Source organism: Arctopsyche grandis, chromosome 1, assembly GCF_051622035.1.
Source record: "Arctopsyche grandis isolate Sample6627 chromosome 1, ASM5162203v2, whole genome shotgun sequence".
Lineage (NCBI taxonomy): Eukaryota > Metazoa > Arthropoda > Insecta > Trichoptera > Hydropsychidae > Arctopsyche > Arctopsyche grandis.
Window position 1 is genome coordinate 17,131,015 of NC_135355.1, and position 16,465 is coordinate 17,147,479.

General features: G+C 36.1%; 1 protein-coding gene across 1 annotated transcript; it reads right to left on the minus strand.

Annotated features, from left to right (window-relative positions):
- Nucleotides 1–321: 321 nt before the first annotated feature.
- On the minus strand, nt 322–4,344 carry LOC143922285 (sodium-coupled monocarboxylate transporter 1-like). The gene is made up of 14 exons (XM_077445514.1): nt 4,066–4,344; nt 3,839–3,998; nt 3,648–3,713; nt 3,284–3,335; nt 3,139–3,206; nt 2,896–3,050; nt 2,676–2,816; nt 2,503–2,611; nt 2,270–2,379; nt 1,799–1,941; nt 1,589–1,716; nt 884–1,059; nt 591–813; nt 322–518 (listed from the first exon to the last, which is right to left on the minus strand). Exons 1-14 carry the CDS (start codon nt 4,272–4,274, stop codon nt 459–461), a joined length of 1,800 nt encoding a protein of 599 aa, XP_077301640.1. The 5' UTR covers nt 4,275–4,344; the 3' UTR covers nt 322–458.
- Nucleotides 4,345–16,465: the final 12,121 nt, after the last annotated feature.

The following is a 16,465-nucleotide window of genomic DNA, read 5'->3' on the forward strand; positions in this document are numbered from 1 at the left end:
AGCCAGAATTTGCCTAGATATCTATTATATATATATATATATATATATATATATATATATATATATATATATATATATATATATATATATATATATATATATATATATATATATATATATATATATATATATATATATATATGTATGTATACATACATATGTATGTCCATATGTGGTGGTCAGTATAAAAAAATTTCTAGGGTCGGAGAGTGACTAAAGTGACCTGTAATTTTCTTATTAAATCAGCGACATTCAGACCTAAGGTAATTTGTAATTTATGGACGGTGATTCTATGATTGACTTCAATTGAATTCGTCGTAGGGATGCTCACTGAATTGATTCAACAGTTAATTATCAATTCAACTCAAGAATTGAACAATATTTTAATTAATAATCAACACAACAAGTACATTTTTATTTTACATAAAATGACAATTTTTCGAGTTATAATAGTGTAATTAAGAATTATCATTCACTGGATGGACGGTCACTAATTTTGTTTGTGGTCCTTCAAGCGTCTGAAATTTTATATGATTACTTAAATTTCGGAATGTGTTTATATTATATAATTAAAAAAAAAAAAAAAATACTTTTTCATATGCATGTATCAAAGATCTCTTTCCTGGCTGCACACTAAGAGTGGGTCTCGGTTTTATAATTTTTCTTAAGAATGGTGCCAAAAGTTCAGGATTTACATCCCGAGGATCGTTGGGATGTAGGAAACAACTTACCAATAATCCAATTAGTACTGTAACTACAGCCCCAACCAATGTGTACCAAATATAAGATATCCGATAAAGCACAAATACTTCCCTAAATAATGAGGAAGCATTAAAATAAAATAAATATTTGAAAATTTAAAAAAATAATCATACAAAATTACTCGTCTTCACTTGAGATCAAATTTGGTAATTCTTTCATAGTAAAATTATAGTCACATCCTTCAGTTGAGAGCGGTTTGTGAGGAAAATTTATGTTGCCATTGGCTATAGCAACTTGAGCATTTAGGCATACCCAGGACATTATGACTAGTCCAGAAATGCCTCCCAAAAGTGCACCCTAAGGTGAAATTAGAATTATATATTACCATTGTAACTAAAGCTAGAGTAGATAAAGTGTTTATATCATCAATATACAAAATTATAAAAAAAAGTAAATTTTTTTAGATTTATTATATCATATTCAGACAACTACTGATTCTATAGAATGTGAAGCAAGGTCATCGATAAATGGACTCTTACATATATTACGTTCAGGGTGAACTTTAATGATAGTCATTTGTGTTGTGGGTTTACTTTATAAATTGAGGATGTTACAAATTTAAGTATGTCAAAAAAACAATAAATAACACCTTGCATGAGGCGAAATACATATAAAAAAATTAATGAATCAGAAGATATGTATGTATGTATGCATGTACATACATACATATGTAGTGTACGAAATTAGAATTGTATGTATGTATGTACATTAGTGCAATACTATTATGTTTTAAAGCTCAATTATGAAATTATATAATAACTTATAATTATTTTGTTTATAAAATTATAAACATAAATTTTGTAATGAATATATGTTTTTGGTTTACCATAGAGTTGACCCATGGGAATAAAATTCCCATGGAGAATATACCAAGTTGAGGTCCATTAGTAATAGCTTCAAACGTCATTGTTAATTGCAATACAGTTCCCATTTTTTCAACAACAAAAACGAGGGCTAAAACACAATTTGTTTTAAATTAATCAACAAACCAATTTTTTAAAAATTGAAATAATATTCAAAACTTTTAAATACGTACCAAGAGATAAAGCTCCCATGAAAAGTACAACAGTTTTCATTAATATATTGGCTTGTTTGTCAGTTAAATTGTGACCAAAAAATGGTTTGTAAAAGTCTTCTAGGACTACAGCTGACATTGAATTTAAACTGGTAGACAATGAGCTGCAATTGTTCTAATATTAAAATTGTCCTACTTCTTAATAGTAAATTTTAGCATGTTAACATATTATTGAATTCGAATACATGAAAATTATAAAAATAATATCACTTTGATATATGTATGTAAAAAAGTAATATTTATTATAATTAGCATTATAGAATAATAGCTAAAGTAATTAATTGTGAGCAATATACACATAACAATAATATATGTACAACATTTCTACATAGGATAATATCAGTCTGTTTTAGACATATAATTTTTTTAATTCATTAATTATTAAGAAGTATCTACAGATATGAACATACATATATAAACAGTTTCAAAAACCTTAAAGCAGCACTGAAGATTCCAGCAACAAATATTCCAGATAAACCAGGATATTCTCCCAAAACATCCATTACCAAAAGAGGTAGTAGTTGATCCTTAGCTCTGGCTAACTAAAAACTATTGATTGTAGTAAGATTATATAATATTTATTCATCATACATATACAGTTAAGAAAAAAATTAGGAGAACATCCGCAACTCATTTTAATAATAATTTAAATTAAGAAAAATAACCTGAGTGGATAGTGGATCGCAATCATAATATCTAGCATAAATCAACATACCGCAGTAGCAACATAATCCGACCAAAGTTAGAATTCCAATAACGAACAGAACTACAGCCCTAAAACGTCGCTACGTTAGATTTTGTTTCATTTTAATATGTTTTTCAAACTTAACGCATTTACCTTTTTGCTGCTTGTAAATTCGGAAGTGCTAAATATCTTTGCATCATGGTCTGATTGACTGAATTGGTTTGCAGCCAATACATGAATCCTCCAATAACTAGTCCCCAGACTGTATGTCGGGTCAATGGATTTAGATCAAAACTAAAACACCATTATTCTCAAATTAATCAAACATTTTCTTTTCATTTTCTTATATTACAAAATTACATATTAATCCAACTCGGGTGCTTCAATTCTTCCGCTATCCCAGTTCCGTTCCCAAACAACAGATATACCACCAACATTAATTGTTCCTTTTATTGCAACTAAAATCATTGCACCAAACATTATCAAAATTTGGATAACATCTGTCCAAACAACTGCTTGAAGACCACCCTTAGAATGCATGCAAGTATGTACATAAGTTGAATAATGAATACATATTAAAAAAAGTAAACGTAAATTCAATATATAATTTTCGTACCACACACGTATAAAAAATGCAGACAATGCAAACTATTGGTGTAATTACATGAACGTTTACTCCGGTGACTGAAATTATATGTACTATGTCAAATTATATACTAATTTTTAATATCTTCATAAAAATTTTAAAATCAAAATTTTACCTTGATTGAAAGCAAGTGCTGGAACATATATGACTATTGGAAGCCATGCAATCTATAATGGTATATCGAAACATTAAAAAAATTCAACGTTAATAATTATTGATAAAATAATTAATACATGCATTATATGAATATGTGACAGTTAATTTATATTAGCCAGTGAAGTTATATTTTCATTAGTAAAAATGTAATTTTAGTCGGTGTAAATATATAAATCAATGTCTGCTCATGTTAAATTGTTTACAGATTGGATTCATATATTAATATCTAAAATGCATTCGAATAGGATTTTACTGAAATGCTAGTGAAAATATACATTTGTGACTTCACTGGTAATATATGTACTTTCACTGCTAATACTTACTAAAGCAATAGTGAATAGAGTAGAACCGAAAAGTCTCACTTTTTTATTAAATCTCACTTCTAGGTACTAGAAAAGCAAAAAATATAAAAATTAATTTAAAAATAATTGACATAAAAATTATAATTAAAATGAATGATAAATTACTAAAAAAAATCATTAAATAAATGTATGTATATAATTAAAAATATTACTTCATAATTTGAAGTGATTCCCATGTTATGAAATACTGGAAGATATACATTTGCCATAACAAAAGACATAGATATGATTCCCCCAGCAACAAACAAATACTGTGTGCCATACATGTACATTTCAGTTGGGGCACCCAATAATGTTATACCAGATATAAAACTGAAAATTAAGTAATAATTTATTTATAAAACAGATATTTTTAATCACTCGAATAATTTTTTTTTACCTAGCTACAAGTGACATTGACACAGGAAAAACTTTCATATTTCTCCCGCCCATCAAATAGTCCTGTTGTGAAGTCTGCTTTTTAAAAAATCCCCAATAGATACCAACAAAGGCGCTCAATGCTAACATTAGCACAAAAACTATATAATCAACCCATCCGAATTTTTGCATAGATTTGCTTAAGTTTTGGACGTCAGCAACGTCGTCCATTTTGAAAAATTAAGTGTTAATGTGAATATGTGCAGTATGAACTACCTATTTACAGTGAACTAAAGCCACTATCCCAGTCCCCAAGCAGATATCTCAATCGTTGATTAGAAAATTGTACCAGCAATTTGGTACATGTTTATTCTCACTCAATGAATATGTTCACGCTGAGCTTGTTTTGTACATTATATATAACAATTTATTAATCCAAAAATAAAAATTATTTAACATTATAACACCACTAACACAAAAATAATCGAACTCAAAACATTGTAAAATATAATATATATTTATATAAAATATACATTCATACAAAACAACATTCATATCTTTCCGTTTTAAAAAAATATGTTCTCAAAGGTGATAAAGTTCTCAAAAGAAATTTCAAAGAGTCAATTTTTTTGTTACGGTGAGTGCATAAAATAAAAATTATATGTAAAATTAAAAGAAAATGAAAAAAACAAACTTTTACAATGGACATATAACGTATATTAAATAATAAAAGGATTAAAATAACTGTTTATTCACAAGATATTTCAAAATCAGATCCGAAGTTATCTAAAACATCTTTAGTAAAATTATCTAATGAACCATGATAATTGGCAGCTAGAAGTTCAGATAAAGTAAGACTAGATTGATTAGATGATTCAGAAATCGAAGTATTTTCTTTTCCCAAAACATTCAAATGTGGTGGAAGATTCATAGCAGTATTGAGAGAACTTTCTGCTGTCGGGGTTTCCTGCGAAACATGCTCTTCCGTGGCAACTGATGTATCGTGAGTCGCGATGTCTGAAACTGCTTGTAAGGCTTCTTGTGCCACATGCTCTTCTGTCACGTGCTCGGCTTCTTGGACAACTACCGATGCTTCAGCTGCATCATGAGACACGGCAGTTTCTGCTTTCGTGGTTTCCTGCGAAACATGCTCTTCCGTGGTAACTGATGCATCGTGAGTCGCGATGTCTGAAACTGATTGTATGGCTTCATGTGCCACATGCTCTTCTGTCACGTGCTCGGCTTCTTGGACAACTACCGATGCTTCAGCTGCATCATGAGACACGGCAGTTTCTGCTTTCGTGGTTTCCTGCGAAACATGCTCTTCCGTGGCAACTGATGTATCGTGAGTCGCGATGTCTGAAACTGCTTGTAAGGCTTCTTGTGCCACATGCTCTTCTGTCACGTGCTCGGCTTCTTGGACAACTAACGATGCTTCAGCTGCATCGTGAGACACGGCAGTTTCTGCTATCGTGGTTCCCTGCGAAACCTTCTCTTCCGTGGCAACTGATGTGTCGTGAGTCGCGATGTCTGAAACTGCTTGTAAGGCTTCTTGTGCCACATGCTCTTCTGTCACGTGCTCGGCTTCTTGGACAACTACCGATGCTTCAACTGCATCATGTGACGCGACAGTTTCTGCTTTCGTGGTTTCCTGCGAAACATGCTCTTCCGTGGCAACTGATGTATCGTGAGTCGCGATGTCTGAAACTGCTTGTAAGGCTTCTTGTGCCACATGCTCTTCTGTCACGTGCTCGGCTTCTTGGACAACTACCGATGCTTCAGCTGCATCATGAGACACGGCAGTTTCTGCTATCGTGGTTTCCTGCGAATTATGCTCTTCCGTGGCAACTGATGTGTCATGAGTCGCGATGTCTGAAACTGCTTGTAAGGCTTCTTGTGCCACATGCTCTTCTGTCACGTGCTCGGCTTCTTGGACAACTACCGATGCTTCAGCTGCATCATGAGACACGGCAGTTTCTGCTATCGTGGTTTCCTGCGAAACATGCTCTTCCGTGGCAACTGATGTGTCGTGAGTTGCGATGTCTGAAACTGCTTGTATGGCTTCATGTGCCACATGCTCTTCTGTCACGTGTTCGGCTTCTTGAACAACTACCGATGCTTCAGCTGCATCATGAGACACGGCAGTTTCTGCTTTCGTGGTTTCCTGCGAAACATGCTCTTCCGTGGCAACCGATGTGTCGTGAGTCGCGATGTCTGAAACTGCTTGTATGGCTTCATGTGCCACATGCTCTTCTGTCACGTGTTCGGCTTCTTGGACAACTACCGATGCTTCAGCTGCATCATGAGACACGGCAGTTTCTGCTATCGTGGTTTCCTGCGAAACATGCTCTTCCGTGGCAACTGATGTATCGTGAGTCGCGATGTCTGAAACTGCTTGTAAGGCTTCTTGTGCCACATGCTCTTCTGTCACGTGCTCGGCTTCTTGGACAACTACCGATGCTTCAGCTGCATCATGAGACACGGCAGTTTCTGCTTTCGTGGTTTCCTGCGAAACATGCTCTTCCGTGGCAACTGATGTGTCGTGAGTCGCGATGTCAGAAACTGCTTGTATGGCTTCATGTGCCACATGCTCTTCTGTCACGTGTTCGGCTTCTTGGACAACTACCGATGCTTCAGCTGCATCATGAGACACGGCAGTTTCTGCTTTCGTGGTTTCCTGCGAAACATGCTCTTCCGTGGCAACTGATGTATCGTGAGTCGCGACGTCTGAAACTGCTTGTAAGGCTTCTTGTGCCACATGCTCTTCTGTCACGTGCTCGGCTTCTTGGACAACTACCGATGCTTCAGCTGCATCATGAGACACGGCAGTTTCTGCTATCGTGGTTTCCTGCGAAACATGCTCTTCCGTGGCAACTGATGTATCGTGAGTCGCGATGTCTGAAACTGCTTGTAAGGCTTCTTGTGCCACATGCTCTTCTGTCACGTGCTCGGCTTCTTGGACAACTACCGATGCTTCAGCTGCATCATGAGACACGGCAGTTTCTGCTATCGTGGTTTCCTGCGAAACATGCTCTTCTGTGGAAACTGATGTATCGTGAGTCGCGATGTCTGAAACTGCTTGTATGGCTTCTTGTGCCGCATGCTCTTCTGTCACGTGCTCGGCTTCTTGGACAACTACCGATGCTTCAGCTGCATCATGAGACACGGCAGTTTCTGCTTTCGTGGTTTCCTGCGAAACATGCTCTTCCGTGGCAACTGATGTGTCGTGAGTCGCGATGTCTGAAACTGCTTGTATGGCTTCATGTGCCACATGCTCTTCTGTCACGTGTTCGGCTTCTTGGACAACTACCGATGCTTCAGCTGCATCATGAGACACGGCAGTTTCTGCTATCGTGGTTTCCTGCGAAACATGCTCTTCCGTGGCAACTGATGTGTCGTGAGTCGCGATGTCTGAAACTGCTTGTAAGGCTTCTTGTGCCACATGCTCTTCTGTCACGTGCTCGGCTTCTTGGACAACTACCGATGCTTCAGCTGCATCATGAGACACGGCAGTTTCTGCTATCGTGGTTTCCTGCGAAACATGCTCTTCTGTGGAAACTGATGTATCGTGAGTCGCGATGTCTGAAACTGCTTGTATGGCTTCTTGTGCCGCATGCTCTTCTGTCACGTGCTCGGCTTCTTGGACAACTACCGATGCTTCAGCTGCATCATGAGACACGGCAGTTTCTGCTTTCGTGGTTTCCTGCGAAACATGCTCTTCCGTGGCAACTGATGTGTCGTGAGTCGCGATGTCTGAAACTGCTTGTATGGCTTCATGTGCCACATGCTCTTCTGTCACGTGTTCGGCTTCTTGGACAACTACCGATGCTTCAGCTGCATCATGAGACACGGCAGTTTCTGCTATCGTGGTTTCCTGCGAAACATGCTCTTCCGTGGCAACTGATGTGTCGTGAGTCGCGATGTCTGAAACTGCTTGTAAGGCTTCTTGTGCCACATGCTCTTCTGTCACGTGCTCGGCTTCTTGGACAACTACCGATGCTTCAACTGCATCATGTGACGCGACAGTTTCTGCTTTCGTGGTTTCCTGCGAAACATGCTCTTCCGTGGCAACTGATGTATCGTGAGTCGCGATGTCTGAAACTGCTTGTAAGGCTTCTTGTGCCACATGCTCTTCTGTCACGTGCTCGGCTTCTTGGACAACTAACGATGCTTCAGCTGCATCATGAGACACGGCAGTTTCTGCTTTCGTGGTTTCCTGCGAAACATGCTCTTCCGTGGCAACTGATGTGTCATGAGTCGCGATGTCTGAAACTGCTTGTAAGGCTTCTTCTGCCACATACTCTTCTGTCACGTGCTCGGCTTCTTGGACAACTACCGATGCTTCAGCTGCATCATGAGACACGGCAGTTTCTGCTTTCGTGGTTTCCTGCGAAACATGCTCTTCCGTGGCAACTGATGTGTCGTGAGTCGCGATGTCTGAAACTGCTTGTATGGCTTCATGTGCCACATGCTCTTCTGTCACGTGTTCGGCTTCTTGGACAACTACCGATGCTTCAGCTGCATCATGAGACACGGCAGTTTCTGCTATCGTGGTTTCCTGCGAAACATGCTCTTCCGTGGCAACTGATGTGTCGTGAGTCGCGATGTCAGAAACTGCTTGTATGGCTTCATGTGCCACATGCTCTTCTGTCACGTGTTCGGCTTCTTGGACAACTACCGATGCTTCAGCTGCATCATGAGACACGGCAGTTTCTGCTTTCGTGGTTTCCTGCGAAACATGCTCTTCCGTGGCAACTGATGTATCGTGAGTCGCGACGTCTGAAACTGCTTGTAAGGCTTCTTGTGCCACATGCTCTTCTGTCACGTGCTCGGCTTCTTGGACAACTACCGATGCTTCAGCTGCATCATGAGACACGGCAGTTTCTGCTATCGTGGTTTCCTGCGAAACATGCTCTTCCGTGGCAACTGATGTATCGTGAGTCGCGATGTCTGAAACTGCTTGTAAGGCTTCTTGTGCCACATGCTCTTCTGTCACGTGCTCGGCTTCTTGGACAACTACCGATGCTTCAGCTGCATCATGAGACACGGCAGTTTCTGCTATCGTGGTTTCCTGCGAAACATGCTCTTCTGTGGAAACTGATGTATCGTGAGTCGCGATGTCTGAAACTGCTTGTATGGCTTCTTGTGCCGCATGCTCTTCTGTCACGTGCTCGGCTTCTTGGACAACTACCGATGCTTCAGCTGCATCATGAGACACGGCAGTTTCTGCTTTCGTGGTTTCCTGCGAAACATGCTCTTCCGTGGCAACTGATGTGTCGTGAGTCGCGATGTCTGAAACTGCTTGTAAGGCTTCTTGTGCCACATGCTCTTCTGTCACGTGCTCGGCTTCTTGGACAACTACCGATGCTTCAACTGCATCATGTGACGCGACAGTTTCTGCTTTCGTGGTTTCCTGCGAAACATGCTCTTCCGTGGCAACTGATGTATCGTGAGTCGCGATGTCTGAAACTGCTTGTAAGGCTTCTTGTGCCACATGCTCTTCTGTCACGTGCTCGGCTTCTTGGACAACTAACGATGCTTCAGCTGCATCATGAGACACGGCAGTTTCTGCTTTCGTGGTTTCCTGCGAAACATGCTCTTCCGTGGCAACTGATGTGTCATGAGTCGCGATGTCTGAAACTGCTTGTAAGGCTTCTTCTGCCACATACTCTTCTGTCACGTGCTCGGCTTCTTGGACAACTACCGATGCTTCAGCTGCATCATGAGACACGGCAGTTTCTGCTTTCGTGGTTTCCTGCGAAACATGCTCTTCCGTGGCAACTGATGTGTCGTGAGTCGCGATGTCTGAAACTGCTTGTATGGCTTCATGTGCCACATGCTCTTCTGTCACGTGTTCGGCTTCTTGGACAACTACCGATGCTTCAGATGCATCATGAGACACGGCAGTTTCTGCTTTCGTGGTTTCCTGCGAAACATGCTCTTCCGTGGCAACTGATGTATCGTGAGTCGCGATGTCTGAAACTGCTTGTATGGCTTCTTGTGCCGCATGCTCTTCTGTCACGTGCTCGGCTTCTTGGACAACTACCGATGCTTCAGCTGCATCATGAGACACGGCAGTTTCTGCTATCGTGGTTTCCTGCGAAACATGCTCTTCCGTGGCAACTGATGTATCGTGAGTCGCGATGTCTGAAACTGCTTGTAAGGCTTCTTGTGCCACATGCTCTTCTGTCACGTGCTCGGCTTCTTGGACAACTACCGATGCTTCAGCTGCATCATGAGACACGGCAGTTTCTGCTTTCGTGGTTTCCTGCGAAACATGCTCTTCCGTGGCAACTGATGTATCGTGAGTCGCGATGTCTGAAACTGCTTGTATGGCTTCTTGTGCCGCATGCTCTTCTGTCACGTGCTCGGCTTCTTGGACAACTACCGATGCTTCAGCTGCATCATGAGACACGGCAGTTTCTGCTTTCGTGGTTTCCTGCGAAACATGCTCTTCCGTGGCAACTGATGTGTCGTGAGTCGCGATGTCTGAAACTGCTTGTAAGGCTTCTTGTGCCACATACTCTTCTGTCACGTGCTCGGCTTCTTGGACAACTACCGATGCTTCAGCTGCATCATGAGACACGGCAGTTTCTGCTTTCGTGGTTTCCTGCGAAACATGCTCTTCCGTGGCAACTGATGTGTCGTGAGTCGCGATGTCTGAAACTGCTTGTAAGGCTTCTTGTGCCACATGCTCTTCTGTCACGTGCTCGGCTTCTTGGACAACTAACGATGCTTCAGCTGCATCATGAGACACGGCAGCTTCTGCTTTCGTGGTTTCCTGCGAAACATGCTCTTCCGTGGCAACTGATGTGTCGTGAGTTGCAATGTCTGAAACTGCTTGTATGGCTTCTTGTGCCGCATGCTCTTCTGCCTCATGGGCGACTAATGATGCTTCCTGCGAAACATGCTCTTCTGCGGCTGTAGGGACTAATTCTTTTTTGTCGGATTTCTCCTGATTTTTGTTCGTTTTATTTTTTTTTAATATTTGCAAAAGATCAATAATGTTTTTAATGTTTTTGGAGGAATTCAATTTATTATTGGTTAATCTCGCCACACATTCTTTAAATGGTATTTTCGTTCTATTTTCTTGATGATCGGTGACGAGTTCTGTATTCGACGTTTTTTCACCATTTCCTGCAGGTTAATAATATTAAATCTTATTAAATCCACAATATTATGAAATTACTTATTAAATTATTAATTTTTGACCATACGAACTTTGTTTTGGGATAATTGTAACGGAATTAATTATAATTGAAAATTAATCAGTTTTTTTGTTCATAGGAGTAAAATTAGTTTGGGGTCCTGTTAATATTGTGGACACAGAAAAAAATTTTTGTAAATATAGTAATATACGTTTTAATTGTTTGTTCCTTTTATCCATTAGCATAAAATGGGATAAAATTGAAACATAATATGTATGTTGGTCCATATTATGTTTCAATTTTGTACTGTGTTCGAGGGAGCGTTTTTAATTTTCTACTAAATAGATGCGAAAAATCGTTCATCATAATTAGCTTGTAAAAGCTGTTCACGATCAATATGAGGACATACATACATATGTATGGACGTATGTACTTTCAGTTTTAAACATCATAAAATACGATCATAATTTTGCTAATTCACATTCACTTGCGAAACCATTTTACTTTCAAATGAAAAATTATAAGTTTCTTGAATTTTGAAATCTTTAGAATCTCATACCTGATAAATGGAATAAGGTTAACACTGCACCTCAGCAAAAAGAACAGGATATTTATAGATCATCGTTTTTAATTCAGTGGTTCTATAATGATTTTAGGGATTTTCGAGAAAATAGTATAATATGATAAAAAATTTATATCAATAGAAATTGAATTAGCAATTCATATAAATTTTGATAATAGTATGTACTTTGCTAACGCCAAATTCACGGAAAATTCGTCTTTAGTTTTTTGTATCTGTAATAAATAATAGTTAAGTTTTTAATAATGTAATTGGTTAACGGTTAAAACATATATATGGTTTTAGATAAAGAAAATTTTATTTGAAACAAACATTTATAAAAATTAAAATAAATGATAAATAATCGACAAAGAAATAAAAACCACGAAATTTTAATTATGTTTTAAGTGCACCGATTCCTTTTATAATATGATTTTTATTGCGAAATTGTCAATGTGGGACGTTTATAATATAAATAATAACCTATTTTTTATTTTTTTTAAATGTTGAATTTAAATATTTCAATAAATATGTATTTTTTAAACGAAATAAATTCTTTAAATATGTATAATGCAAAAATATTGAAGGGGCGACAAATTTGATATTTGCCAAGGGTGACAAAAAAATCGCTACGGTTCTGATTAAACTTATGCATAGCATCGGGTAATTAAACAAATTACAAATATGTATGTATGTACATAGGTATATTGTTTACCTGTTAACGGAAAGGCGGTTGCACAATACAATGCCAATAAGACAACTAGTGTTTGCAGCTTCATTTTTGATTTGAGAATGTCTTGCAGTTCTGTATAAAATCCTTTTATATTGTAGTTGAATAGAATTTAACGACATCTTTAATTATTGTTTTAAATAATTTTTTTTTAATCGATGAATACAGATATGTCTATTTTTGTCAACTTAATTACTGCTAACCCTATCTAATTTTTAATGGATTTGGTATTTACATAAGCATGATACGATGTAATGCCATTAGAGTTAACCGATTATATCATATTACTATACATATATGTATGTACATACATATGTATTCATATATAATATTAGGCTGGAGCGAAAAGTGCTAATTTTAAATTTTCATCGATGGAATTAGTTGAAAACTTTCATCGTATCAAGGGAACGTTAAATAAAAATTTCACTAGGTTCATGGATGAACATTCAAATTAATTTCAAAAGAGACTTTGTAAGTATGTAATGTTGGTTGGTAACATCGAAAACAAATCAAAGTTTCTATTGCGACGATTCGATATATATTTTTTTCGATTTAAATAAATTTAATAAAAAAACGAATTAATATTTAATATAAGATTCGCCATGTTAGCTGTTTATATTACAAAGACAGAGCGAAGCCGGGTAAAACAACTAGTATAAAATAAATATTGAAATTGAACATGCCTTTATGATAATCTTTCTTTTTTAAAATGATGCCTTGCGTTACTTAAGTTATTTTATGTCATATAATGTAAATATAATATAATCCCAATAATAATGAAATGATACATATTGTGACTCTAACGCACGGCGTAGTTATGCAAGATTAACATCATCTGATTTACTGGATCGATTCGGCTTCAATATAATGCTTTAATGGGAACCCCACGTTTTCTTTTTTAGTTACATTTTACCAAATAATAACGTTGGGATAGTTACATTTTTTGTTTTTGTTTTTAAGTGCATTAATATACCTACATATATAAAGGTGTTACGTAAGAAGCGTTTTATATATATATATATATATATATATATATATATATATATATATATATATATTTATATATATATATATATATATATATATATATATATATATATATATATATATATATATATATATATATATATATATATATATATATATATATGAAATATATAAAAAGTTTTTTATATATGTATGTATGTACATATACGTAGAATATATATTTTTGTATACACGAGTGTGTGTGCAAGTATTATACTATGTACATACATATTTACATACAATGTATTATATTATATATTTTTGAGAATGACTCTTAAATGATCTGTAGTTCAAATATTACGAATGAAATTATATTAGATGTACTATTTTTATATCAGTGACGTAGCGTGAATTCCAGGCGCCCCCCCGCAAAATATTTTAAGGCGCCCCCCCCCCCCTCCCCATATATTCATATTATTTCCTTACAGCAAAACAACTTTCCATATTAATAATTCATACCTTTTTCACGTAGAAAAACTTTTTTTCTGGACTTCTCATTGGCAAACACGACTATTTTGTTAAAATATAATACTAATCATTGCTAATCCTTCTAGTCGATGTTGTGACATGGTTGACCTTTAGTAATTTTTAACAAGTTTCAACTTGTGAACGAGCGCTCCGTAGTGGTTACCGGAAGCGTGAGGAACAAGATGATTGAAATGCCGAATTTAGAGTATAAAAAACCATGTGAACTGTATAAGAGGTAAGTAAAAATTATAAATGAAAAGCTTTGCCAAATTATCAACACTGTCGATCTTCTTTATTTTTACAAGATTTATTTTTTTTAAGCACGAACGGAAATCAAATATAATATAATGATATGTAAATCGTCATCTGATAATTGCTTTCCATGAAAGTGAACTTGGAAAAAATGTCATTAAATAACGTGATACGAACCTTCAGTTGCACTAAGGTTACGTTTAGTGCCGCATTAAAAATTCTTTGAAAATTCTTTTAATGGATCCTGGAATCGTGTTTCATGAATAAGTTCATCGAAATGCTTTTAGATGAGAGATTGACGATTCAATTTCAATTTTGGCTTCAACCCTAATATTGTTGAAATTGTTACTAATTGTTGAAATTGTTACTAATTCTTCAAATTTATTTCTAAAATTACTGATCTCGCAATATGCATTTCTAATCGTAGACAGAGTACCGATAACATCAGCGTTTTTTGATTGAAGGAGCTTTGAAACAAAGTTGGGAGGCCGAAGAATTTTTCAAGAAGCACGAGTAGGAGAATAAATTCGAAACTTTCCATTTTTCTTATAGTCACTGCTTCTGATTGTTCATCATTTCTTTTACTTTTTAATTTTTTTTCTGTAAGAAATTTTAAAATATTTGTACATATGTATATTTACCTATATATCGAAGTGCATTAATAGAGTCTCATCTGGACGACCAACAAGCAGTATACAATCTTTTTAAAGTAACTGATGGTGAATTTTCCTTAAAAACTCCCCACCTGTTAATGTAGACGGCGGGAAATTTATAAATTTTATTAGTTTTTACGCCTCATATAATTTTGTTTTATTGTTTTAACACTGAAAAAATATATACAAGAATAAGAGAGAATTCTCAGCTATACATATGTACATACATACATACAATAAAACGAGATGCAATTAGGTTGAAAAATAAGAGAGGTTTTTAAAAAAAATATTACAAATAAATTCCAGAACAAATTAAAAAACTAGTAAAAAAGGCGCGCCGCTTTGCGGCGCCCCCCCCCGCATCGCAGAGTCGGCGGGCAGGGTAACTACGCCACTGCTTTATATGTACATATGATATATTTTCTTTTTTATTTAATATCATAGGTTTAATTTTTTTTTATTTTTTATTTTACATATATACCAGGAAGGCATTACAGGTAAATCCCAATGCCCCTTCCTGGCCAATTACAAATACAAATGCAGCATTTTTATTATAAGTCGTTGAATTGCGAGACACTGAAAAAACTCGCAAATAAACGAGACATCTATGAATTGTACATAAATTTTTATTGTACATCAATCAAATTTCAAATAGTGGTGACATAGTAGGCAGGAAGGATTTTTAGCCAATTTTTTTTTTCCGGGAACCGTTTCAACAATGAAGTCAGAGAAAATTGGCAAACTCTGATAGGAAACGATCAACCTGGAGTCACAAATCCAGGTCTGACCAACAGCATACTCTGAAAAATTCATTTTCATTCAGGGATAGAACCCGGCACCTTCTTGACGGTAATCAGAAGCTTAACGTCCGAGCTATGCTGCTGGCTTAAATTAAATTAAATCTCATAACGTTTTTACTAATTAAGTGAACTTGCGTTGTTTTTAAAGTTTACTAAAACGGGCTTTAGAATGCACTCGGCTTACAGAGTGCATTAAATATCTTGAATCTATTGTCATTATTTTGCATTACTTGCAGCAAAACTTAAGTTTGAATGACTATTTACACAATCATTCACATTTTTCACAATATCGTTTATTAATAGGTATATTTTAATTCAAATTAGTTAATACAATAATCGTTCGTAAATTTTTTTTTTGGAAACAAATTTACATAACGTGTTATAAACGTCGAATACGATTCGCAATCAAGTATTTCGTATATTAAAAACAAAATGACTATTTAATGTGTTGTGGTTCATATACCTGTGTAAAATACATATTGTTTACATGATTATTTTCATATAAAGAATTCATTATTTAAACAGTCTGTTGTGATAAAGCCCATGGTTTTGTGTGAAGATTTGTCACATTACATAAGTAATTTTGTAATTAACCTTTGCTTGCGCCCTAACTTTTGATTTAAGATTCCCATATGACAAAACATAAAATTCACCACTTTGACATGTCACTTACTTCAATGATAAACATTGGACTCTAAATTTCAATCTATAAAGATATGTAAAAAAATGTCAAAGAGGTATTCGGTTTTCATTTTTGTTTATTTTGGGTACGAAATCTTTTCATGT

Bases quoted from the DNA above. Each gene is read 5' to 3' on its own strand.
- LOC143922285 (XM_077445514.1), bottom strand. From the start codon at position 4,274: ATGGACGACGTTGCTGACGTCCAAAACTTAAGCAAATCTATGCAAAAA. The intron at 1,717-1,798 runs GTACGTATTTAA...ATTGTGTTTTAG, and splicing joins CATGGGAGCTTTATCTCTTG to CCCTCGTTTTTGTTGTTGAA. The intron at 1,060-1,588 runs GTAAACCAAAAA...ATTTCACCTTAG, and splicing joins TCCCATGGGTCAACTCTATG to GGTGCACTTTTGGGAGGCAT.